The sequence below is a fragment of the Schistocerca americana genome, chromosome 3 (genome assembly GCF_021461395.2).
Source record: "Schistocerca americana isolate TAMUIC-IGC-003095 chromosome 3, iqSchAmer2.1, whole genome shotgun sequence".
Taxonomy (NCBI): domain Eukaryota; kingdom Metazoa; phylum Arthropoda; class Insecta; order Orthoptera; family Acrididae; genus Schistocerca; species Schistocerca americana.
In genome coordinates this window covers 737,577,420-737,604,480 of record NC_060121.1, presented here as the reverse complement: position 1 = coordinate 737,604,480, position 27,061 = coordinate 737,577,420, and the positions used below count along the sequence as shown (strand labels likewise).

The 27,061-nt window shown below is 42.9% G+C and overlaps 1 protein-coding gene across 1 annotated transcript in view; it reads left to right on the top strand.

The window, feature by feature from the left end:
* The window catches only part of LOC124607109, a 146,057-nt gene that overhangs the window by 107,890 nt on the left and 11,106 nt on the right, over nucleotides 1-27,061 (top strand). The window contains exon 8 of the mRNA XM_047139306.1: nucleotides 9,426-9,546. Within this exon, the coding sequence (XP_046995262.1) occupies nucleotides 9,426-9,546 (121 nt within the window). The remainder of the gene's footprint in view (nucleotides 1-9,425; nucleotides 9,547-27,061) is intronic.

Here is a 27,061-nt window from a genome sequence, read left to right as displayed (position 1 = left end):
AGTATGTTGGTGTGTCAGAAACAGCATACTGTAGTCAAGTTTCGAATTTGAAGATTTTGTCCGCACATAGCGCACCCTCTCCTTCAGCATGACAATGTCAGACCATACATGAGTGCTGTGCCATCCACAACAATCAGTTGCCTTGAGTTCACTGCCATCAATCATCCTCCATACATTATTAGTTTCTCCATGTCTGGATAACGATCCTGCTGATTCCGTAACTGATGTTCAGTTAATGAAATACAGCTCCAGTTGCTCCAGCAACTGTTGCAGCTTTTCATTAATTAATCCTCCATACAGTTCCGATTTGTTCCAATCCAGTTTACATCTATTTGAAAACGTAAAGAAATCCTTTGAGGAGTTCGCTTTGATAGTGATGAAGCAGTGCTAGCAGTGGTTCAAAGTCACACTGTGCTGAGAAAAAAATGTAGACATGAAGAATAAAGATGTAGAATGTTAATAATGATTGTTTTATTTTAAAAGCTTTCAAAGTTTTCACATAAATAATTCAGAGGCATTACTTTTCAGCATGACCTCGTACAAAGACTTCAAGAATTCTAGCTTAAATACATGAGCTGTATTTTCTAACTATCTCAATACAAGCAACTCAATCATACTTGCTGAGTTTGACTTTGTCTTACTGCTCACTGACTCAAAACTTTATCCACCAACTTTTTGAACATGAACTGCCTATGCTATTTAAAGCCCCACATAGACAGGTTATACAAAATGTTGAAATACAAAGCTATTACATATTCAACAATAATAGAAAATACTAGAATACAAGTAAAAATATAGCAGGGAAACATGTGGCAAAATGTAATTGTAAATTTCAGACTGTAAATACACGGCCAGCAATTAAAAAAAAATACGCCACTTAAGATGTTCCAGTTCACTCAAGATTTATAGCTGCAACAGTGCATATGGAGTACACGAAATGATTACATTTGCAAATCAATAGCACAAGTGTTCTGAGGTACCAAGTCTCAACCTTTACTGAAACACCCAGATTAGTATGTGGTGTAGCCTCCACAGGCAGCAGTGCAGACATTAACTCTGGCAGCCAGTCAGTCGTACACATGATGAATAATGTCCTTGGATGTATTATGCCATGCCTGCTCAACCTGTTCGTGTAGTCATGTTAGAGTTGTTGGCTGACAAGTCACACAAATCACTTTTTGCCCCATCATATCCCATATGTGATCAATTGGAGATAAGTCTGGAGATTTGCGTGAGCATTATCCTGCTGGAACAACACATCACTTTCCTGTTGCAAGAACAGGTTAACAACATTCTGCACATATTGAGTGCTGGTTAGTTTCCCATCCAGGAACACCAAAGGTGAACAGGAGTTGTAGCTTATTGCACCACAGACCATAGGCCCTGGGCTGGGGCCAGTGCATCTTGGATGAATGCACTCTATGAGACAGTGCTCTCCAGGTTTATGTCGTATGTGCAAACGACCATCACTTGCATGCAGGCAGAATCTATTTTCATCACTGATGACCAAGGCATGCCATTCCATCTTCCAAGTGATCCTCTGATGGCACCAGTCTAGCCGTGCATGTCAGTGCTGTGGCGTGAGTGGAAGACAGGTTAGAGGTGTGTATGCCCGTAGTCCTCTGAATTAACCAGTTTGTAACAGTTTTTGTTGATGTTTCTGGGCTAACAACCCTTTTTATTGGTGCTGTGGTAGCTCTATGGTCTTCCACTGCCTTACAATATGATGATCCTACTCAGCATCTGTGCTTCATAGATGACCAGAAACTCATCTAGGAGTGTGAGAACATTCATGTGGCTACTGGTGCCAGCATCATTGCACAACTGCTGGAGAACATGTGGTCATTCTCTGAAAGTACCAGCCCATTGCTTGGAAGACCACAATTTGATGCCTTTCAAACTTGCTCAGTTGGCTGTAGAAAACATGAATCCATCTCTGTGGCATGGTTGCCTGCCTGCTGCAAATGTTTGCACCACATTGAGCCTTCTTGCTGTTAGCATTCCCTATTAAATAGTAGACACAGATGGTGCTCTGGTAGCTATGTCACTACACTATGTGTTGGCAGACGTCATTGAAACAATTATCAGTACATTTGCTATCCCAGGTGACATAGGCACTCATCAGATCAAAATCAGTGTCTTCTCTCCATGTGTACTAATTATTTTTCTGGGCAGTGTATATGAATCGAACGCCTTGTATGTGTGAGTTACATGTGTGTGTGTGTGTGTGTGTGTGTGTGTGTTGTCTATTTATGACAAAGTCCTTGTTAGCTGAAAGCTAACTTTCCAACAGGCCTTTTGTTGTGTCTTTCTTCGACTCAGCATCTCCACTATATGGTGAGTAGTAACTATCCTTTTCATAATATTGTTACATTCCACCCTGGATTTTCCATTGTTTAATCAGTAGTATCAAATACTCAATAATAACAAATGACAATTTCAAGTACAAGATCAACATTACAAAGAACTATCTTAGTACATACAGAAACCTCCAGATTGAGACACACAGCCCCAAAGGGATCACCAAAAGGCATAAAGAAACTGGAGTCCTGGCCAGCTCACACCAGGAAGAAGTAACAATCCTTAAGCACAGTACTTATTAAACAGTCTTCATAGATAATTTCAAATAAATACCAAGGAGGCCAATAGCTTCAGGACTCCAGGTAGGCACCGAATAATACTGCCCTGCTGCTCATGGCTGCTAACAAGTTGTTCAGTACATCTCGGCATATTTAGCACTCTACAACTGACTGATGCATGTTGTAACCAGGTTGCAATTGATGAGAGCCACTCCTTGCCCACTAAACTCTCTGGTACCAACAGTCAAACACTGCAGGAAAACAAGGGCCCAATGGTCAATGGTGTTATCTCGCTGCAGTTGCCAGGATGCTGAGTACTCAGGCACACCCCATCCAGCTCCTTGTCCGACTGACCAGTCGCTACTAAACAGCCCCAGAGGAAACGCACAACCCAGCAACAATTATATGATGAGGGCCAGAGTCGATGGAATCCGCACACAAGTGGCACCAGTAGGATCATGCGCATGCCCTCACAGAAACTGCCACAGCCCAACCTCCCACCTCCAACCTAAAGATTCCCCCGACAAGAAGGGAAGGTACATTAATTAACAAACTTCACCTAACTAAAACGCACTCTTAAGGGCTTCCCAGTGGCCAACTCTTTGACTAGCAAATTAACCAGCCCCAAAACCTTGATGATAGAACATGGGTCCACTGAACAGGGGGGAGGGGGCAGGGTGTGTCAACTTAGCAACAGCAGCACCATTTTATGTTAACTCCATAAAGTTTCTAACAAAAACGTTATCTCCACCTTACCACGAAAGGATTGTCTACCACGGTTGTAGGGCCTTGCCTGACAGCAGTGAGCCAATTCAGTATTCTGCCTAGTCTGGTGCCAATTGTCCTTGAGCATACTCGGAGTGATCAATGTGGATAAAAGGTCATTAATGCTGCACAAGTTGGAGAAGGGAGAATTAAGGGGATACGCTAATATAAGAGTGGCAGAAACAGCCTCTGATGCCTCATGCTGGGCAGAATTGAGTGCGAAGTTGAGCCGTGCCATCCCATTTGCTTGGAGACTTAGCATGGTATACAATTAAGACTGCCTTAAGATTACGACCCTCTTTGCAAAGGGCACCTGACGATAATGTGGCCTGGTGGTAATATTCATAATAGCATTGTGTAAACAGAACTGTCTAAACTACCTGGAGACAAAGGCTGGAGTGTTGTCACTCACAAGAGCCTTGGGATGGCCAAACCGTGAAAAGATGTTGATTAGGTGATGAATGGTAATGGCAGCTGTAACCTCTCAGCTAGGGTGCAGCCAAACAACTAAACAAAACCAGAGAACGTGTTGACACCAACCAAGGCGTAACAGTTGCCCCTCTTAGTACAGGAAGAGGCCCTATAAAATCAATGAAGAGCTTATCCATAGGGTGCTGCTCTCACTCAGACTGCAGCAACCCCCTGGGCGAATTAGTGTTCAATGTACCCCTCTTACAAGACTTGCACTCATTAACCAAAATGCGGATATCGCTGTACAGCGAAGGCCACGTGAGGTGAGCACATACCTTCGCCAAGATTTTGTAAAGGCCTAAATGACCACCCACCATGGAGTTATGGAAATAATGAAAAATGGTGGGACATAACTCAACAGGGAGACAAATCCCAGCCTCCAGGCAACAGTTGCCTCCTAGTAGGTCTCCACAGTGGATCCTGATCCTGCTTGGCCTTAGGCTGCCAAATAATTGCAGTACTTTGGCTAACACACTGTACACAAGATCATGAGGCTCCCCACCCTCACCTTCAGGTCCTGGATCGTACTGTTCAAACATGCAACTAAGCGTGTCTGTTACCTGGTTGTCGGAGCCTTTAATATGTCACACTTTGAAACGGAAGGGTGATATGTGGACAGTGCATCTCACAATCCTACCAGTTTTCCTGGGCCTAGCCAGAACCCAACTCAGTGCCTGATTGTTGGTTTCTAAATCAAATTCTCTATGTTCAAGATAAAATTTGAACTTTTCAAGTGCGAATAGAATGGCTTGGGTCTCATACTCGTATTCCGAATACCTCAGTTCTAGACCTGTCAGTCTACCTGATGCAAAAGGTGAAGGGCGTCTTTCACCCAGATCCTCCTGGAGAAGAACTGTGGTGATGCCAGTGTCAAAGCATCAGTCTAAACAATAAATATCTTGTCGAAATCAGGCACAGCGAACACTGGAGGATTAGTGATGGTGGTCTTAAAAGCCTCAAAAGCACGCTACTTGCAAACAGAGGCAACTCTTGCCCATTGGTTGCATGACATCTCTGGGAAGACAAGTACATGGGAGACAATTTACACAAGTGGCCAAACTCCAAGTACCATTTCTAATCACGTGGGGAGACTGAACTGCCAGAGTCTAAAAACACGCAAACTGGTTCCAGTCCAAATGGGCACAAAAATAAGGAAAGAAAGATCTTTCCATAGCACAAATACTCATACAACAAAACAGTAACCCCCTCTGACATGTTTTACAGACCCCCTGGGCATCAGCTGTAAGGCCTGGGGATTCTTTTTACAACAGGGCACTCATGCACAATGTGGTCACTCACACTGCAACACAAACATCACTTGCAAGTGACTGGACCAATCAGATTTTGACCATGGTTTATTACCCCACAGAATAGTAAGTGTCAATGGTAGACTTCCATCTGACCCAAGCAGCTCGTCAGAAAAGGTCAGTGCCTCAGCTGACTCTAGCAATTCCTGAAATTCATAAAAATTAGTCAGGTGGTGTGCAAACACCAAGCAAGACAAATCCTCTGGACCCATGTCTCCTAAAATACTGGAGATACTGTCAGATTCAGTAACTCCCTTATTGAGAGCTGGCACAGCCATGTGCATTCATTCACCATACTGGCTCTGTGTCTCGGAAGATGCCTATACCTGCCAATAATACCTCTGCTCAAGTTAATTGCACATGTGTGCCGACAACTGTCTGTCTATAATTCAAGCTGTGTGCTGTCCTATGGAATCCTGATGCCTCAAGGTTTCAGAGACCAAAATACTCAGTGTCCCTTTTGTTAATGATAAAGCAACAAAAGGATCATGGTGTGGTATGCTCAGGTCATCACCATCAGACTCAAACCTGACAAGCAGCCACATCACTTGCTGCACTTGTTGCAGATCATCATTAGATAACTCAGATATACCAGTAAGGAGGCACATACTAGGGTTGGGCAATTTGGCGAAGAGATCAGAGGGCAAATTTCCAAGACCACAGGCACTGGACCGCTGAACATCAAGGAGCTGATTACGACTTAAAACTTTGTACTCCGGTCCCACACCTTCACTATCTAAACTCAGGAATGCCGCTACAACCTGCAAGTCCCTTACCCAATTAAGTAATTGTTTAATCCCTTGTTTCTTAGAATCCTTATGATTGAAATCCAGTAGACGATTCCCCCAATGTGCTAGATGTGCCTGGCTCCTACAAGACTGCTTATAGGTGGGTTGGCTGCCCTTCCGGAAGGACACATTACATTGCACAACATGTAACATGGCTGAAGTAATAGAAAAAGTGGCATCTAAGGCATCTAGCTCCCCAGCAGTGTCCAAAGAATGGCACAGCAGACTGTCCACCGACACGCACTACCTGGCCACCAGTTCAGGAATACTAACCTTCTATAGGCAGGTCGCAAACCTGTAATTCATAATGTAGCTGCTCCCTCTTAAGATGCAAAATCCCAGGACACCCTGTGGAATCCCTGATAGGTAGTGACCTCCTGAAAACAACCAGAAATATTAATATAATAACTCAAGGAATGACATTTGTGTTAGTTGTACAATAACTCAAAGAAACGACAGATGACATCAGAGGATAGAAAACTCTAACCCCTCCGTACCAAACTGAACACAACCATGCTCTGTGGCTACCAATTGATACCCAGGACAAGCATTGGGGTGAGTTTAGGAAAACATGTAGAAGGGCAGCCCAACTTGGTGCATCATTTATCATTCCCAAACAAATAGTTTTATTTAATAACAGTCCTACCATAAGCCAACTAACAGTTACGAAGATTCTTACCAAATACACACAAATAGTTAAGGTTTTTAAATTAAAGTCACAATGCATAAGGACACTTTCATTATACATAAAATTACAAATGGTACTCGAAGAACATGTCAGCTGTGCAATAGAATTGTGGCCAATTACAAACAGTAAATTGATTAAATAAACCTGTGTCAGCACTCCCTCCTTGCGACTAGCATCACAACTGTGGGCTAATCCTACAACAGGACTTGAATATGAGTTTAACAAACATTAAATAAAAGACATTAAAATGCATACATCTCCAGTGACTATTCTGCTCTCATATAGACAAGATTCGGCCAAGCTGGCCATATGCTACACGTGTAAAAACTGAAGCAAACAGTAGTACTTCTTTGGCCACAAGCCTGCTACAAAGAAATCAAGTTAAGTACTTAAATAAACTACTGAGCCACTAAAACACTAGTAAAATGATAATACCAAACTCCTCCTTTTTTTAAGAAACCAAGAAACTCAGTGTTCAGTTTGCCCAAAGGCTTTGTTCACATGCCCACAAGGACGTTACAATAACAGAAACACTGAGTAAATTAAATTACTTTCTAATCTGGCAATGCCCCTGCTGCACATGGTACCAAAAGAATGAAAATAAACTACTGAACTTGAGGCTGGAACAGGAGACTCCCAGAAGTACATATGACTCGCCAACACCTAGGCCTCATGCGATAATGGGAAAGCTGCTTAATTAGAAACACGTCACTGTCCCAGACCATCAGAATACAAATGCATCACCCACTGCCAATACAAAGCTGTTAACATATACCAAACAACAAAGCGCAAACAAGTTTGACAGAAATTAACATACCCAGAAATATTTAAACGGCCAATTAAAGATTATTTTCAAGGAAGCCAACTATTAAAACTTCCGTATAGGAGTGCACCACTCATAAAAATCTAAAAAGTTTACCTTCCTAGCAATAATAAGAAACATGTACAAAGTCATTAAAAATAATTACATAATAATTCAAACAAGATTAAATGAATTAAGGTATACCTCTACTAGGGCCTCTAGACACTGTCATCTGGATATGCACCAAATGCCAGATGGTCAGTTAAAATGTCTGCTTACAACCCAGAGGGCTCCTCAGCATGGAGAAAGGGAGTGTGCAAATACAAATCGCACACACACACACACGACCCACATGTGTGTACCTTTAGGCTGAGTGCACACAACTTTAGTTACAGGCCAAATCCAATAACTCACCCCAGGGAGGGTCATAAAGTCTACAGCAAACGGAAATTACAATCAGTAGAATCAAATTCTCAATGATAATAAACAATGATTTCAAGTAGCAGATTAAAATTGGAAACCTCCCAATTGACACACACAGCCCCAAAAGGGATCACTGGAAGGCATAAAGGAACCAGATTCTTGGCCAACTCACACTGGGGCAGAATTCACAATCTTTTAAGTACAGTACTTACTGAACAGTCTTCACACATAATTTCAAAAAAATGACAAGGAAGCCAATAACTTCAGAACTGAAGGTAGGCATCAGATAATACTGCCCTCCTGCTCATAGCTGCAAACAAGTTGTCCAATACATCTCAGCATATTTAGCACACTACAGTTGAATGATGCATGTGGTAACCAGATTGCACACAATGAGAGCTGCTCCTTGTCTGCTGAACTTGGTGGTAGCAATGGTCAACGCTGCAGGAAAACTTGGGCCCCTATAGCCCAATGGTCAGCAGTTTCAAATCACTGCAATTGCCAGGCCGCCGAATACCCAGGGACATCCACCCAGCTCCGTGTCCCACACACTGCTCCCACACACAACCCTAGATGGAACACATCCAAGCAAAGATGATGAAGGGCCAGAGTCACTGGAACGCACGCACAAGTGGTGTCAGTAGGATCGTATGCATGCCCTCAAAGAAGTCACCACAGCCCAGTTCTTTATGTACTATAGAAACAGGGCTTCCAAATGAGGTAAGGCATTACTAAAACAAACTATTGTTAGTGGAATGAGATTTTTAACTATGCATGGTTTTTGTGAGTCTTTGCTATGAATATTTCTTCAAAGAAAAATGTTTTACAGAAAATACATACACTGTTTTCATCAACAGCCTGCAAATTGTACTGTGAACAATAAGGTTTAAAACATTACAGCTTAACAAACAATTTTGAGTTATTTATATATGTAGTACATAAAAGAAATCAGAGAAAGGAAAAAGTAGTACCAGAGTTTATGTTGGGAATGGTATCAGAGCAGGTGGAGCAATTTCACCTTGCTACATATCAAGCCTGTTGTGAAATAAAGAAATAATTGAAGCAATAATATTTAACGTGTTTTATTTGACATTTGGTATAATCAAGTCTGTTTGAAGATAAATATTAGGCTGTTCCTGCTAGCGTGTCCACCAGCAGGCAACCATGCACAGAAGCTGGCAGTAAGGAAGTAAGGCATTAGCATACGTGTTGATCCCACTTGAATATTAATCCATAGACTCCCTCTGGAATTTGTAAAAAACTGTCATATGGCAATCTTCAGATAAGCATATACTTATAGGGAGTCCTGTTATTATTATCAGAAACAAAATAACAAACACACAAACACTAGTCAAAGTAATGAAGTGAAGTGAAAGAGTGAGGAAGCTAACACTAAAAGTGATCTCAAACTATTTGTGGATGAGTTTTTTCATGACCAATTTATGTTTAAAGAGTTTTAATCTGTTCCTGTCAGTGCCATTTCATAATCTGCATATTTAGCCCAGAACAGATAATTCATCATTATTGAAATTTGTAACGCTAAGTGCATTTAAGTTTACAGCATTTGTTTTATTTAATAATCTGCAGCTTTCTGTTCAATAGGTCTATCTCCCAAGAAATGTCAGAAATCTTGTCAGTACTGGATGCTGTAGCCAACAAAGACATCCACACCTCATTGGCGCCACACACAGTGCAGAAAACTGCTAGTGATGAAATACAAAAGGTACGCAAAACAGTAGTTTTATTAGTTTTCAATTACAATATAATACTTAATGTATAGTGTGTTGTGCAGAATTGAGTTATGAGACCCACATACCATAACTTGTTTTGCACATTAAATGATATAGGAAGAAAAGACCAAATGTTTAGAGTTTAATTCTCCGTTGACATCACACACAGCTGAGTAATTACAGGAGAAGACACTGGCTGTGACATTGTTGAAGTGATTTTTGTGGCATTCATTGACAATGATTTAGGGAAAGCATAGAAAACATAATCAGTTCAGACAGATTGGTATTTGTAGCCTACTCATCCTAAATAAGAAACAATTGGTAAGTGGAGAAGAAATATTGTTCAACATGTAAAAATATGTCACCCATAACTGTATTATAAAGGTTGTCTTTCTTGAGCTTTTTCCCATTGTCAGATTTGATCAAATTCTAGAACATGCAACTAACTTCTAAAACTCTGTGTGTCATCATGGAGCTCATCATTTAAACATCTTTGGGCTGAATGGCATATGCAACAGGGTGGCCAGTTTATGATACGCAGTGGGCAATTCCCAGTCAACTGCAGCACTCACTCACCTCACATGAAATAAAAAAAGAAGCAACTACCAGGATTAATTTCTTTTTAAAGAAAATTAAGTATATTAAATAATAATCTATCAGAGGTATAATTAAATTAGACACCACCAGTGATTGTGCCAGCAACAGGAGTATGAATATTGTCGTCAACAAGTTTTTGACACTACAGTATGTATCAGAGAAATGGTTTTATCAACTGCCATTGTCTATGAAAATAGCATGCTATGACTGTCTTTCTTGGAAAATGCCTGCTTTGGAAATAAAATAATTACATGCGGATACTATTTTGTCTATCCATTTCTCTATGCAAGCTGTTGTGGTGGTAATGTAAAAATGAGGCAGTAAATCAAACACGATGAACAGGAAATGTCAAGTTCTTCTTCTAAAGCATTAAATAAAACAAAATGAAGACATAAAATTGTTGCATCTATGATATTACATGTATTAGTCATAATACCTTAAAATGTGACAGAATTGTGGACTAAGAAGCACAAACAACCTGTATCGAATTCTCCTCATCATCAAACCACAGATTTATCTGTTAGCTGAATGTTAACTTCACCCTCCATTTCTATTTTTTCTCTCACAGGAATTGAAAATTATTTAACAGAATAAAATAATTCATTTAATATTATAAATGACTACTGCTAATCTGTGCAGTCCTCCTCTACATGCACCTGTTGCGAAGTAGGATAAATCGTTATGATCTGCTACACATTATTTCTCAGTACATTGCAACCATTTATGGACTGTTTCTTTACACCATGATGACACACTTTCTCATCTCCATATGGTTGAAAAGTTCTCCATATGAATTGCTGTATAAGAAGTCATGGAAAACTTTACTCCCATCAAACAGTTCAGTTCTCCTGACCAGTTCAACAAGAGGTATATTATAAATCATAATCTTTGCTCTGGTCATTATTTTTACAGATGAGGGTGCTCTCAGTTCCAATGTGGCCTCTTCTTTTAAGTTGTTTGGCCAGTGTAATATTATAATGCACCTAACAATCACCTTTCACTCAGCATAGAATTCTGAGGTGGGGTGCTTGGTCAGAAATGCAAAAAATTGTACTGTTGATGTTGTCTGAGGAAGCACTCACCATCGTCCTTGCTACGTACTGCTCCAGCCATTTTAATGGTCATAATCCTACCAAAACATTGCACATTGCTTGACTTTCTGCATATGACATAAGGAGCCTGGAGCCCCCACTTGTACACCCATTGTTGTAGTGAAGTGTCATACTTCTGGCCAGAACCAAAACTGGAACTGTTTAACATGATAACCCTACAGGAGAAGAAAAGAGATTATATAAAGAAATGGTTGGCCACCAAATATAAGCTTTTGTCAAATATGTCATCAACTCTGATAGAATATCAGACCTTTATTGGACACCAGGACTCAAATGTTCAAAAGATAATGAAAGAACTTAGACTGATAATACTTGAAATTGTTTTAGAATATGTAGGAAGTATGTCGTCAGAAAATTTATGGCCAGTATTTCTGGGACACCCATGTTCACAGCATTCTGTCTGATATAATGTAAATTTTCAAATGTAAGCAAGTGCCTAATTAATGTGGCTAATTAACTGTCCTGTGTTTATAAAAGCCCCAGTATTGTTTGATCAATGACTCCATCCAGATTTTTACATCTAAATGGCTTAGCCATGGTCTAGATTAGGCCTGGTCATTGACATCCTGTGTTTTCATGTTTAATCTTTGAGTAAAACAGTCACAAAATACATGTTCATGTCAATTTAAATTTCATCCAAAAACAGCATTCATCATAAGGTAGCATCATTTGTAAGAAATATCATGTTTCAAACATAGTTGCCTAATGTTCTTCACTTCGTTAGAATATTAAAAGAGATTTAAGTTTACGTTTGTTGTCATTTCTCATTAAAAACAACAATCTTAGCAAATAAATTTGTCACAAAATGCATCAGTGAGTGTCTCTAAAGTGCTACACTCTGTAGGAAATTACATTAGCGGCCATAGAATTATATATGTTAACAACTTTTCGTCGTGTGAAGCTACTTCGTTCTGATTTTTCAGCCTCTTCCTTTCCTGTCCCAGACACTTCGCCCCACCATTAGTCACAGTGAGCTGCCTGGTTGCTCTTTGTTGACATGTAGGTGTGAGCCAGTGCAAAATGGTTCAAATGGCTCTAAGCACTATGGGACTTAACATGGAGGTCATCAGTCCCTTAGACTTACAACTACTTAAACCTAACTAACCTAAGGACATCACACACATACATGCCTGAGGCAGGATTCGGACCTGTGACTGCAGCAGCCGTGTGGTTCCAGACTGAAGCGCCTTGAACCGCTCGGCCACCGCAGCCGGCTGAGCCAGTGCACTTGAGCATTTTGGCGAACAGTCCTTGTGTAGAGGATTGTTTCAGAATGAATCTCTCACTCTCCAGTGGAGTGTGTGCTGTTTTTGAAACCTTATAGCTGATTAATGCTTTGGTTAAGCCACATCTCTGTAATATCCTTTCTTGCTGGAGTGCTATTCTAATGAGGTATGCAAGAGACCTTTGATGAAGTTTGGAAAGCTAAAGAGAAGTACTAAGTTGTGAGTCATACCTTGATAGCTCAGTCAGGAAGAACATTACCTGCAAAAAGCCAGGCTCCATATTTGAGACCTGCAGAACACAGAAGGTTTCAGTTCTACAAACCAGATTTCAAACTTTAAAACATTCTCAGGAGCTGTGTGAACTTTGGCCATAATTTATTTGTTATGAAATGCAGCATATTTGAGACCTGCAGAACACAGAAGGTTTCAGTTCTACAAACCAGATTTCAAACTTTAAAACATTCTCAGGAGCTGTGTGAACTTTGGCCATAATTTATTTGTTATGAAATGCAGATTGAAGATGAAAATACTGTAGAAAACCAGGAAATTGAGGTGATGGGACATGGATAAGATGAAACAACCAGAGGTTGTTGAGAGTTGCAAAGAAAACATTATTCAATGACTAACTGAAACAGAAGAAATGATTACAATGAAGAGGAGTGGATAACTTTCAGTGGTGAAATAGCGAAGACAACAGAGGAATGAATAGTCAAAACCAAACAGAAATCATTGAAACTACATGAGGTATTAAATTTAATTGATGAAAGGAGAAACATGGAAATCCAACAAATGAAGCAGGCAATAGGGAATACAATCCTCTAAAAAATTAGATTGATAGAAGGTGCATAAGAGCAGAGCTAGAATGGCTAGAGGAGCATGCAAAGTTCTAGAAGGATGGGAAAGATTGATGCTGTGTGTACACAAATTAAAGTAACCTTTGGAGAAAAGAGAAGCAATTTATGAAAATCAAGACCTCAGGTGGGATGCTGATACCGAGCAAGGGAGGAGCAAAGGTGAAGCTGGAAGGAATATAGATGGACTGTATAAAGGAAAGGAAGTTGAAGACAATATTGTGGAAATGGAAGTATAAATGTGTGAAGATGACATGAAGGAGGCAATACCATGAGAATAAATTGACAGAGCACTGAAAGATGTAAGATGAAAGAAGGTACCTGGAATAGACAAAATTTGTCCAGGATTATGAAGATCCTTGTGAGAACCAATTATGACAATACTTTTTGATCTGGTGTGAAGGATACACGAGACAGGCAGAATACCCTTGGAGTTCAAAAATAATGTAGCAATCCTAATGCCCAAGAACCTAGGTGCTTACAGGAGCATTACTCAACAATCAGTATAATAAAAAATACCAACACAAATTATGTACAGGAGAATGGAAGACTGTTAAGTTGATAGGAACATGTGAGGCTATCCTGATCCTACAATTTATCTTGGAAGACAGACTGAAGAAAGGCAAACCTACTTATATAGCCTTTGTAGATTAAGAGAAAGTTTTTGATGATGTTGACTATAATACACTCTTTAGAATTCTGAAGTTACCAGCAGTAAAATACAGGGAGCAAGAGATTATCTACAATTTGTACAGAAAGCAGGTTGTAGGTAGAAAAACTGGAAGTAAAAATCAGTTCCGTTCAATTTATTTGCTACGAATTTTAGACCTGTTATCTGGAAACTCTAAACAGGTCATACATATTTGTTAATCATGGTGACATACAGTGTTTTATATTAACATTGTAGGAAAGGACACATTGCTACTTACCTTAAAGAAGGCAGGTCAAGTTGTAGACAGGCACAATTAAAAGGCATTTATGTAAAGCTTTCGGCCACAGCCGTCATCAGTAAAAGAGAGACATGCATCATTCACATACAAAAGCAAGCACACCTCACAGGCACACTATTGCCAGCTCCAGCATCTCAGGCCAAGATGTTACTGGCAGCCTTCGAAGAATTCAAGGTTTGCCGACTAACTACAAATATACATACTTCTAAACCAAATGTTGCTACACTATTCTACATCACCAACTCTGGTATGTGCATGCCTCAGCAGTCCTCAAATCTGCGTATATCCATGTGGGTAGCCACAGCACTCTTTCTTTTCTTTTTATTTTCTTTTTCTTTTTTTCTTATTCATATGTATGTGTATTTAAAGTTTCTCTTAATTAAATTTATATGTGCCTATCATATTCCATAATTGAGGAAATCCTTCTTGTAACCTGTTGATATTATTTTGATATTAAGAGTGTCGACTTGTTCTTATAGACAGAAAGTTAAGTAGTTGCTGTATAGATATCCTATGTGCTACCATACTGAGTTTAGTTCACAAATTTTGGTCACTGATAGTTGCTTGCAGATTGCCATCTAATTTTCTGCAGTCTCTTTTTACCTGAAAAAGGGGGCATCTGAGAATTATATGTTCAGTGGTACCTTTCCCTCCACATTCACAGATTGGTGTGTTACTACAACCCATTCAATGCAAATGTTTGGGATATGGACTCTGACCTGTTAATAGGTGCACCATACCTCAAGTAGGGGCAATGTGACGCAGTTTCAGCCTGTTCCTAATGCTTGAGAATATGCCGTAAACATGCCCTGCATGCTCTTAGTGTTCCAGTCAAAATGCCATTCATCTAACTTTCAAGCTCATAAACTCTTTTATCAGTAATATGCATTACTGTGATCTTGTGCACACAATTATATTAATCACACCCCAACCAATACAGTACTACCCTGTAACATACCATGACATCCATCAGACATATCATGAGGAGCAACCATAAACCCTCTACAGATATAGTGTGAAAGGCACCAATGAGCCTCAAAAGTATGCTCTACTGAATTTATTGCAGTATTGTTTTGTAGCTACCTAGTCTAAGGCAATACACCAAGATGCTTGCAGTAAGCCGACAATGGTGTTGAGCTTCGTGATATGACCGCACCACATGCAACAATAATTTATATTCATCAGTACCAGCATGGGCAATCTTAAGCATTATTTTGGCTGCTTTCTGAATAACAGATTATACATGTTCTAGAAAGTTTCTTTTCTCATCTAGAAGAATGCCTAAGTATCTACAAACAGTGTTGGATTTTACATTTATTCTGTCAAACTTCAGGGAATGATTTCTGACCAGAGAAAGATTTTCCTGCAGAAATATGTATGTGGTTTTATGAACAGCTATTGTCAGTTTGTTGCTCTTGCATCAGTGCTGCATTTGAGCAAGCACATACTTTGCCTATTCCTCAAGTCTTGCCTTGGAGTCTGCAGACACAACTACTAGGATGTCATCTGTATATGCAACAACTCCTTCAGCAGCAAATCTGCCCCATCTAACAGATGTAGTAGGCATTCGATACTAAGATTCCAGAACAGTGGACCTTTGTGGAACCTTGCGGAAAGCCCTTGGTAACCATCTTGCTCTGCCCCACAAGCTACTGGATGCTACATCCACTGAGTACTCTACAAAGCTCTTCTGCAGACATTTGGGGACCCTGAGATCTCGAAGGTGTGCAAACATTGAAGGCCACCAAAGACTGTCGAATGCACCTTTGATGTCAATCATAAGCGGGACTGCATACTTTGTTGTCAAATGTTCTATATTCTGAAGAGCTCTGCTAACTGCATCATCTATAGTCTTCCCTTTTCTGAATCCATATTGAATCAAAGTATGTGTGAGGGAGATGATAATTGAGAAGGGAGTGAGACCAGTTTGTAGTTGATTCCCCTTGTTATATGTATGTGGTTTTATGAACAGCTATTGTCAGTTTGTTGCTCTTGCATCAGTGCTGCATTTGAGCAAGCACATACTTTGCCTATTCCTCAAGTCTTGCCTTGGAGTCTGCAGACACAACTACTAGGATGTCATCTGTATATGCAACAACTCCTTCAGCAGCAGTTCAATATGTACATAGGCCAAACTGTGAAGGAGAAATCTGGAAAGGGAATCAAAGTTTAAGGACAAGTAATAAAAACTAGATTAATTAATAGATATTGCAGCTTCAGCTTGGATAGGTCATGGAATTCGGCACTTTCTGTAATAAACTTACAAGATGTCACAATAGTACAGTACAGAGTGATAGATCAATATCCCAGTGTGGATCGACTGTGCAGCCACAGACATAATACATGCACTCGCACTTATTTGCTGCCAATCAACATCTCTTGCACCTGTGTATCTGTGAATGCATGCACAGTGGCGCAGTCCACGAGTTTCAGAGGATGGAGTGAGTGCTGGAGTGTTACATCTTTTGGTTTACTCTGAAGATGGCTAAACAATGTACAGCAGAAACATTAGAAGTGGTTGCACTTCTGAAGTTTAATGGTGTAGTCATTGCACTGTGAAAACATGAAGATGAAAATAACAAACCTCAACCAAAAAATACAAAGATAGTTGAGAATGCTCAGGATATAAATCAAGTTGACTTGGGTGAAATGCATATCATGTTCTTAGGAGGAGCAAGGTATAATTTATTGTTTAAGGATGATTTTTTTCCATTTGTGAACCATTTATTTTGTGAAGACAAAAGCCCAGACTGTTCAGAAATTAGAAAATTTCATGAAAACAGCTAGAAATTACTTTGGGAGGAAGGTCAAATGTTTAAGGCCAGACAGTCGGACCAAAATCAGGAATGCTCACACTAGAAGAATTTTAGATGAACTTGAACTTTTCCATGTCAGGTCAAACACATGTAGATCTCGCAAGGTGGAAGAATTGGAAGAGAAACGCATACAGAAGTCAGAATGATCAGCAGTGCATGCATGAAACCTGAATGATAACTCGTGGTCTGAAGTGATAAATTATGCAGTGTTTATGCTAAATTAAACTGGAATGAATAGAATAAAAATTCTGCTGAACTGTGGGGTATGGATGAGGAGTGGATATTATTAATTTGAAATGTTTAGGATGTGACTGCTTTGTTCTGATTGATGATCACAAATAAAAACAGACCTACAAAAAAATGAAAGAAAGCAATCTTCATTGGATATGATTTGGATTATTTCTTTTACAAAATATATGTCCCTGAGGAAAGACACATTGTTTCTCTGATGAAGTAACTTTTTATGAAAGAATTGGAGATTAAAGTTAATCTACTGAAATTAAGACTTTCAAAAGAGAAACAAGAAGGAAATCAAGTACATAGAAGAAAACCAAATGTCTCGTAAATCACTCTGTGATGTTTCTGAAAATTGCAGTGTATCATCTGCTAAATAACTCAAAATAGTCTGCCATGGCAAATATGTGTTCGACACAACTTAGGACACCTGCCAGGTTCTTTGACTATGAACTGGATCTTGTGCAGCACAGTAATAATGCAGACTTTTACTTGATTGGAAAAGAAGACATTTCTATTTCAGATTCCATAAAAGACAAAAATTAGTTTAAAGCCGTGTCTATGAATACAAATACCTAAAAAGTTAGGAGTCTTGTAAATCTTCCAAAGAATGTGAATCCTTTAACCTGCCATTGTGTGTTGTGTCAAAAAGCATGACAGTTTTTATGAAGTGTAAGTAGCTGCAAGAGGTTGTGACCCGAAGGAGGGACAGGACTTTTCAGCAACTTTTAGTCCTTTGATATGTTAAGAATCAACTAGACTACTACTTAGTCATTGAGCACCTATTAAAAAGAAAATAATGACTTTTGATGTTAAGACAGCATTTTTATACAGTAACTTGCAATAAGAGATTTAAATTAATCAACCTGCCAGATTCAACAGCAGTTCAAATAAAACTTATAAATTGAAGAAGAATTTATATGGCCTAAAACAGATTCCAAAAAATTGAAATGAGAAACTTTCGAAGTTTATTAAGAGACTGGAATTTGTAAATACTGATGACAATCCTTGTGTCTTTTACAATGAAGACAGAAGCATCATTATACCATTGTTTGTTGATGATGAAATAGTTATGTAGTAATGCAGACAACCTTGCTCAAATTCAGAACCAGTTGATCCAACTGTTTGAAACAACATTTGACAGGATATTTTGTGATTAAATGTCACAGCTTGAAACAGAAATTAAAATAAGTTCACAGATAATTTTTGCAAATCAAATTACATACATGAAATCCAAAGACATTTTAAATTCAATGGTTCAAATCCAGTGGCTACACCTATTGAACATGGAGTGGTGATAGTTAAAGAAAAACTTCGGAATGATGAGCCACTGAAGAGATCTGAACCCTGCTGAGAAGCTGTAAGAAGTCTGTAGTAACACTGTTCACGTTTACGTCGCACTTCACTTAGCGTAGACCGGGACTGTGTCCTAGGCATGCCCGATGTTAACTGACTGGGCACGGCCCATGCTGCCGGAGTTGTTGTTGTTGTTATGCCGGCAGAGGTCGCGTCTGAATTGTCGCGTGCCCTCTGGTGGACGGGACTCTACTTGCGGCAACTACCGTCCGTGATGCGCCGTGCCAATGTGCGCCTCCTGCGATCTTTCTGGTGGCTACTGCACTCCTCCTCCTTCGGGGGATGAAGCCACTGTGATCCACTGCATCGGAAGGTGGAGCGTCGGGCAGGAGCGATGACCTCCACATCCATTGGATGGCCGGAGTCGAGGGGATCTGCCAACCCTTGAGCCGGAACCTTCGAATACAGCTGGAAGTGACCCACACGAAGAGGCCCCCGTCGTCCCACAACCGGAGCCTGGGACAGAACGGGCGACAAGCTGTCGAACTCCGGATCCTGTTCCACCTCGGGAGGGGCAAGACCCAGTGGCGGGGACGAAGGGGAAGGGACGACCACAGGTGAACCAGCCTCCTGAGAAACCAGGCCTGCTAGGGGGGCCGGCTCTCGCTGGGGCATCTCGAACAATGGCGATGCCGGTGCTGGAGCTACTGGAGGCTGCCAAGGCTGAGAACCATCGCAGTGCGGCAGAGTCACAGTGCGGAGAGGAGGTAACGTCCCCTGTGAAACCAACACAGGTGCCGGCAATGGGGAAGCCGGTGTCCGAGAGGTCGGAGGGTGGGTGCCCGAACGTGGACGTAGCTGATTTTGGTGACGACGTACCACCCGGTCCCCTGCCTGCAAGGTATAGAGCCGGCGGCCATTTCGGCGCAGGACCACCGCCGGTATCCAACGTGGATTGCGACCAAACCCACGGGCCCAGACCAACATACCCAGTGGAAAGCCAGGTACTCCGTTTTGTGAAGACTGGCGAGGACCAGGCCGGAGGAGGTGCAGCAGAGTCCTAGGTTGACGCCCATGGAGGAGCTCTGCGGGGCTGCGTTCTCCCATTGGTGTGGTCCGGTATGCCGTCAAGAAAAACATCAATGCTTCCTCCACAGGAAATTCGTGCACATACTTTTCCATCTGCGTCTTAAATGTGCGCACCATGCGCTTGGCTTCCCCATTCGATTGTGGATGGAAGGAGGGAGAGCCGAATACCGAAGCGCCTACAAAAATCCTGGAAGGTCTGCGAAATAAACTGCTGTCCATTGTCCGAGACCAGGGTGATTGGCAGACTTTCCACAGAAAAGATTTTTGCTAGTGCCTGGATTGCCACTTCTGAATTGGTTGAGGACCAGCGAACCACATATCGGAATCGGGAATAAGCATCAATGACAATGAGCCAAAAGCCATTGAGAAACGGGCCCGCAAAATCGATGTGAACACGTTCCCATGCTTGGGTTGCCGGCGGCCATGAAGAGAACGCTGCCCTGGGAGATGCTTGTTGGCTCGCACACTGAGAATAGGCGGCCACCAAGTGCTCAATTTCTCTGTCAATACCGGGCCAGTACACATGTCTGCGAGCCAAGGTTTTAGTACGGGAAACACCCCAGTGCCCCGCATGTAATAACGTGAGGACCTCCCTTCGTAAACTTGCAGGAACAACCACACGAGGAGCTGTATCATCGGTAGCCAGAAGGAGAACTCCTTCCAAGACCGAGAGGCGGTTTCGTAGAAGAAAATAATTACGAAGAGGGTCCGAGGCCCGGCCCGGAGGGCGGGATGACCACCCCTGCTGAATGAGGCGAACTACTTGCCGGGGAACCGGGTCAGCCGCTGTTTCCCTGGCGACTCGAGAACTAGTGATTGGGAAGCCATCAACCGCTTGGCGGGACACCACATCCAAATGAAAACACATAATCTCCTCTCGATCGAACGTAGGATCCGGGCCCACCGGAAGACGGGAAAGAGCGTCGGTGTTGGCATGCTGTCCTGTAGGGCGAAAATGAATGTCATAATGGTACTTAGAGAGGAACAAGGCCCAGCGCTGTAGTCTGTGGGCCGCCCTATCCGGAATCTGAGAGGCGGGGCCAAATAACGATATTAACGGCTTATGGTCAGTGATTAACTGAAACTTCGTGCCATACAAGAAACGGTGAAACTTGGTAACAGCGTAGACAATGGCCAAAGCCTCTTTTTCCACCTGGGAGTAATGGGCCTGCGCGGGACTAAGCGTTTTAGACGCAAACGCCAGTGGTTGCTCGGAACCATCTGCGTTGCGATGGGCCAGGACCGCCCCCACCCCATACTGCGAAGCATCTGTAGCCAGGACCAACGGCTTATGGGGATCAAAAGTAGCCAAACAAGGGTCTGACGTGAGGAGGCCCTTCAACGAGGTGAACGCTCACTCGCATGCAGGCGACCAATCAAAAGGAACACCCTTGTGCAGAAGGCAGTACAGGGGGTGGGCTATAGTGGAAGCCCTGGGAATGAACCGGTGGTAATAGGCTATCTTGCCTAAAAAAGCTTGTAACTCTTTCAGCGAAGCGGGCCGAGGAAAGTTGACGATACCTTGGACCAAACTTCCTAGTGGCTGGACGCCGTGCCGAGATACAGTGTAGCCCACATACTCCATGGACGGTTGGAAGAAGGTTGACTTATGCAGGTTGCAACGCAAGCCCACATCCCTGAATTTGAGAAAGAGGGTGCGAAGGTTGTGCAAGTGTTCCTTCGTGCTGCGGCCTTTGACAATTATGTCATCCAGGTAATTAATACAATGAGGGATTGTCGACGTGACATGCTCAAGATAACGCTGGAATATCGCCAGGGCACTGGATATTCCAAAGGCCAACCACTGGTATTGGTAAAGGCCAAACGGGGTGTTGATGACCGCCAGCCATTTGGAGTCCTCATCAAGTGGTTTCTGATGATAACCCTCCGACAGATCGATTTTCGAAAAATATTGGCCTCCCGCCACGGCGGAGAACAATTCATCAGCACGAGGCACAGGGTAGGTGTCCACCACCAATTGGGAATTAATGGTGGCCTTGAAATCGCCACAAAGACCTAATTTTCCCGAGGGCTTCCTTACAAAAACGAGGGGCGAAGCCCACTCACTGGAAGAAATGGGAAGAACGACCCCTAGGGCTGTCAGCCGGTCTAGCTCTTCCTTTACCTGAGGACGGAGAGCCAAGGGGATCTGCCTCGCGCGTAGAAAACGCGGGCGAGCCGACGCCTTCAACGTTAAGTGAGCTTCAAAATCTGAAACACGCCCCAGGCCCTCCTCAAAAATATCCGGAATGTCTGAGATCAAAGATTCCAATGATTGATAGGGAACGTCTTCGGAGACCAACTGTATGGTGTCAGAGATTAGAAAAACCGAAAGCTTGAAAGGCATCCAGGCCAAAAAGTAATAGGCCGAGTGACTGATTTGTAAGTCACGTCGGTAGTGAATTGACCCAGTAGGGGAATGAACTGTTTACCACAACCACGTAGACGCCTGTAAACTGGCGCCAACGGGGGTGATCCAAGGTCGGAATAAGTTTGTGCATTCAACAACGAAACTGCCGTGCCCGTATCTACTTGCAGTTGTAACCGGCGCAACCGAACCGACACCTCAATAAAGAGTTTGCGTGCCGATGCGTCGGGAGCCTGGCCCGATGAAACTTCCTGAATGTCAACGTCCATGTCCTCTGTACCTGCTTCCTTCGATTCTTTTGAGGCTGAGCGGCAAACTTTAGCAATGTGACCTTTTTAATTACATTTGCGACAAACGGCCCAACGCTGGGGGCACTCTGACCGATCATGATGTACATAGCACGACGCACAGGACGGCAACAGGGGCTGGCGGCCGGAATTCTGATTACGCGCCGTGAGGGAGCGGCCGTAACGGCCGGATTATACCGCTCGCATGTCGTCCACCCCGGACACAGTGGACGCGGCCGCGCCACCCTGAACCACCGCGACGTCGCACCACGCTTCCAGCTGTTGACCTGCTGCGTGAGAGACTTCATACGATTGAGCAATGGACAGGACTTCCTCGAGGGAACGGTCTTCTAACTGCGGGGCCCGTTGCCGGACCTCCCTATCAGGGGCCGAACGAACAATGACGTCGTGTACCATAACGTGGGCATACGATTCTCGCGACTGCTCCGTGACAAAATGACACTTGCGACTAAGACCGTGCAGGGTAGCGGCCCACGCCCGGTAAGACTGATGGGGCTGTTTCTTGCATTGATAGATCTCGACCCTAGCCGCCACAACATGCATGCGGCGGCGATAATATGAAGACAGCAATGAACACAATGCGTCAAAAGACAAGGATGAAGGTTCCTGCAACGGTGCTAGCTGGCGCAAAACTTGATACAGCGAGGGAGATATCCAAGACAAGAAGAGAGCACGACATACCTCCGCATCGGCAACATGAAACGCCTGGAAATGCTGCCGAAGGCGATGTTCATATGCGTCCCAATCCTCTGCCGTCTCGTCATACGGGGGAAAGGGAGGAGGGAACTGCGCCGGAGCAGACGGCGTGGAGAGCAACGCTGGAAGCACGTGTTTCATGGTGGCCATGAGCTCCGTCTGCTGCGCAACCAAAACCCGCACCAAATCCTCCATGCCATGGAGAAGCTGCGAAACCGGAACAACGACGCAACACGCGAAAGAACGACCCTACTCGTCGCCAATTGTTTAGTAACACTGTTCACGTTTACGTCGCACTTCACTTAGCGTAGACCGGGACTGTGTCCTAGGCATGCCCGATGTTAACTGACTGGACACGGCCAGAGTTGTTGTTTTTGTTGTTGTTATGCCGGCAGAGGTCGCGTCCAAATTCTCGCGTGCCCTCTGGTGGACAGGACTCTACTTGCGGCAATTACCGTCCGTGACGCGCCGTGCCAATGTGCGCTTCCCGCGATCTTTCTGGTGGCTACTGCAAAGTCTGTTGTACCTTTTAAAAGTATTTCATGTGGATATCAATTTTTCTGTTAAATACTTAAGCAGATTTAATGATGAACCAGTGACAGCATGGCTGAAAGCCACGCAAGGGGCCTGAGTTCGATTCTCAGCTGGGTCAGTAACAAGCAAGATACCAAAGTGGTATTAAATAAAAATACTTGCATCTGGCAACCGAACTCCTCGAAAGGGGCTCCCAGACAAAATATGCCATATGCACATTTCATTTTGCTACAAAATTTTCCATATTTTTCCACATCTAAAATGAACTACAGAGTCTGGTTTAGTATTTGATGGAGACAAGCACTACTTGCTCATGTTGATTATGATGATCTACATCTACATCTACATTGATACTCCGCAAGCCACCCAACGGTGTGTGGCGGAGGGCACTTTACGTGCCACTGTCATTACCTCCCTTTCCTGTTCCAGTCGCGTATGGTTCGCGGGAAGAACGACTGTCTGAAAGCCTCCGTGCGCGCTCTAATCTCTCTAATTTTACATTCGTGATCTCCTCGGGAAGTATAAGTAGGGGGAAGCAATATATTCGATACCTCATCCAGAAACGCACCCTCTCGAAACCTGGCGAGCAAGCTACACCGCGATGCAGAGCGCCTCTCTTGCAGAGTCTGCCACTTGAGTTTATTAAACATCTCTGTAACGCTATCACGGTTACCAAATAACCCTGTGACGAAACGCGCCGCTCTTCTTTGGATCTTCTCTATCTCCTCCGTCAACCCAACCTGGTACGGATCCCACACTGATGAGCAATACTCAAGTATAGGTCGAACGAGTGTTTTGTAAGCCACCTCCTTTGTTGATGGACTACATTTTCTAAGCACTCTCCCAATGAATCTCAACCTGGTACCCGCCTTACCAACAATTAGTTTTATATGATCATTCCACTTCAAATCGTTCCGTACGCATACTCCCAGATATTTTACAGAAGTAACTGCTACCAGTGTTTGTTCCGCTATCATATAATCATACAATAAAGGATCCTTCTTTTTATGTATTCGCAATACATTACATTTGTCTATGTTAAGGGTCAGTTGCCACTCCCTGCACCAAGTGCCTATCCGCTGCAGATCTTCCTGTATTTCGCTACAATTTTCTAATGCAGCAACTTCTCTGTATACTACAGCATCATCCGCGAAAAGCCGCATGGAACTTCCGACACTATCTACTAAGTCATTTATATATATTGTGAAAAGCAATGGTCCCATAACACTCCCCTGTGGCACGCCAGAGGTTACTTTAACGTCTGTAGACGTCTCTCCATTGATAACAACATGCTGTGTTCTGTTTGCCAAAAACTCCTCAATCCAGCCACACAGCTGGCCTGATATTCCGCAGGATCTTACTTTGCTTATCAGGCGACAGTGCGGAACTGTATCGAACGCCTTCCGGAAGTCAAGAAAAATAGCATCTACCTGGGAGCCTGTATCTAATATTTTCTGGGTCTCATGAACAAATAAGGCGAGTTGGGTCTCACACGATTGCTGTTTCCGGAATCCATGTTGATTCCTACATAGTAGATTCTGGGTTTCCAGAAATGACATGATACGCGAGCAAAAAACATGTTCTAAAATTCTACAAGAGATCGACGTAAGAGATATAGGTCTATAGTTTTGCGCATCTGCTCGACGACCCTTCTTGAAGACTGGGACTATCTGTGCTCTTTTCCAATCATTTGGAACCCTCCGTTCCTCTAGAGACTTGCGGTACACGGCTGTTAGAAGGGGGGCAAGTTCTTTCGCGTACTCTGTGTAGAATTGAATTGGTATCCCGTCAGGTCCAGTGGACTTTCCTCTATTGAGTGATTCCAGTTGCTTTTCTATTCCTTGGACACTTATTTCGATGTCAGCCATTTTTTCGTTTGTGCGAGGATTTAGAGAAGGAACTGCAGTGCGGTCTTCCTCTGTGAAACAGCTTTGGAAAAAGGTGTTTAGTATTTCAGCTTTACGCGTGTCATCCTCTGTTTCAATGCCATCATCATCCCGTAGTGTCTGGATATGCTGTTTCGAGCCACTTACTGATTTAACGTAAGACCAGAACTTCCTAGGATTTCCTGTCAAGTCGGTACATAGAATTTTACTTTCGAATTCAATGAACGCTTCACGCATAGCCCTCCTTACGCTAGCTTTGACATCGTTTAGCTTCTGTTTGTCTGAGAGGTTTTGGCTGCGTTTAAACTTGGAGTGGAGCTCTCTTTGCTTTCGCAGTAGTTTCCTAACTTTGTTGTTGTACCACGGTGGGTTTTTCCCGTCCCTCACCGTTTTACTCGGCACGTACCTGTCTAAAACGCATTTTACGATTGCCTTGAACTTTTTCCATAAACACTCAACATTGTCAGTGTCGGAACAGAAATTTACGTTTTGATCTGTTAGGTAGTCTGAAATCTGCCTTCTATTACTCTTGCTAAACAGATAAACCTTCCTCCCTTTTTTTATATTCCTATTAACTTCCATATTCAGGGATGCTGTAACGGCCTTATGATCACTGATTCCCTGTTCTGTACATACAGATTCGAAAAGTTCGGGTCTGTTTGTTATCAGTAGGTCCAATATGTTATCTCCACGAGTCGGTTCTCTGTTTAATTGCTCGAGGTAATTTTCGGATAGTGCACTCAGTATAATGTCACTCGATGCTCTGTCCCTACCACCCGTCCTAAACATCTGAGTGTCCCAGTCTATATCTGGTAAATTGAAATCTCCACCTAAGACTATAACATGCTGAGAAAATTTATGTGAAATGTATTCCAAATTTTCTCTCAGTTGTTCTGCCACTAATGCTGCTGAGTCGGGAGGTCGGTAAAAGGAGCCAATTATTAACCTAGTTCGGTTGTTTAGTGTAACCTCCACCCATAATAATTCACAGGAACTATCCACTTCTACTTCACTACAGGATAAACTACTACTAACAGCGATGAACACTCCACCACCGGTTGCATGCAATCTATCCTTTCTAAACACCGTCTGTACCTTTGTAAAAACTTCGGCAGAATTTATCTCTGGCTTAAGCCAGCTTTCTGTACCTATAACGATTTCAGCTTCGGTGCTTTCTATCAGCGCTTGAACTTCCGGTACTTTACCAACGCAGCTTCGACAGTTGACAATTACAATACCGATTGCTGCTTGGTCCCCGCATGTCCTGACTTTGCCCCGCACCCGTTGAGGCTGTTGCCCTTTCTGTACTTGCCCAAGGCCATCTAACCTAAAAAACCGCCCAGCCCACGCCACACAACCCCTGCTACCCGTGTAGCCGCTTGTTGCGTGTAGTGGACTCCTGACCTATCCAGCGGAACCCGAAACCCCACCACCCTATGGCGCAAGTCGAGGAATCTGCAGCCCACACGGTCGCAGAAACGTCTCGGCCTCTGATTCAGACCCTCCACTCGGCTCTGTACCAAAGGTCCGCAGTCAGTCCTGTCG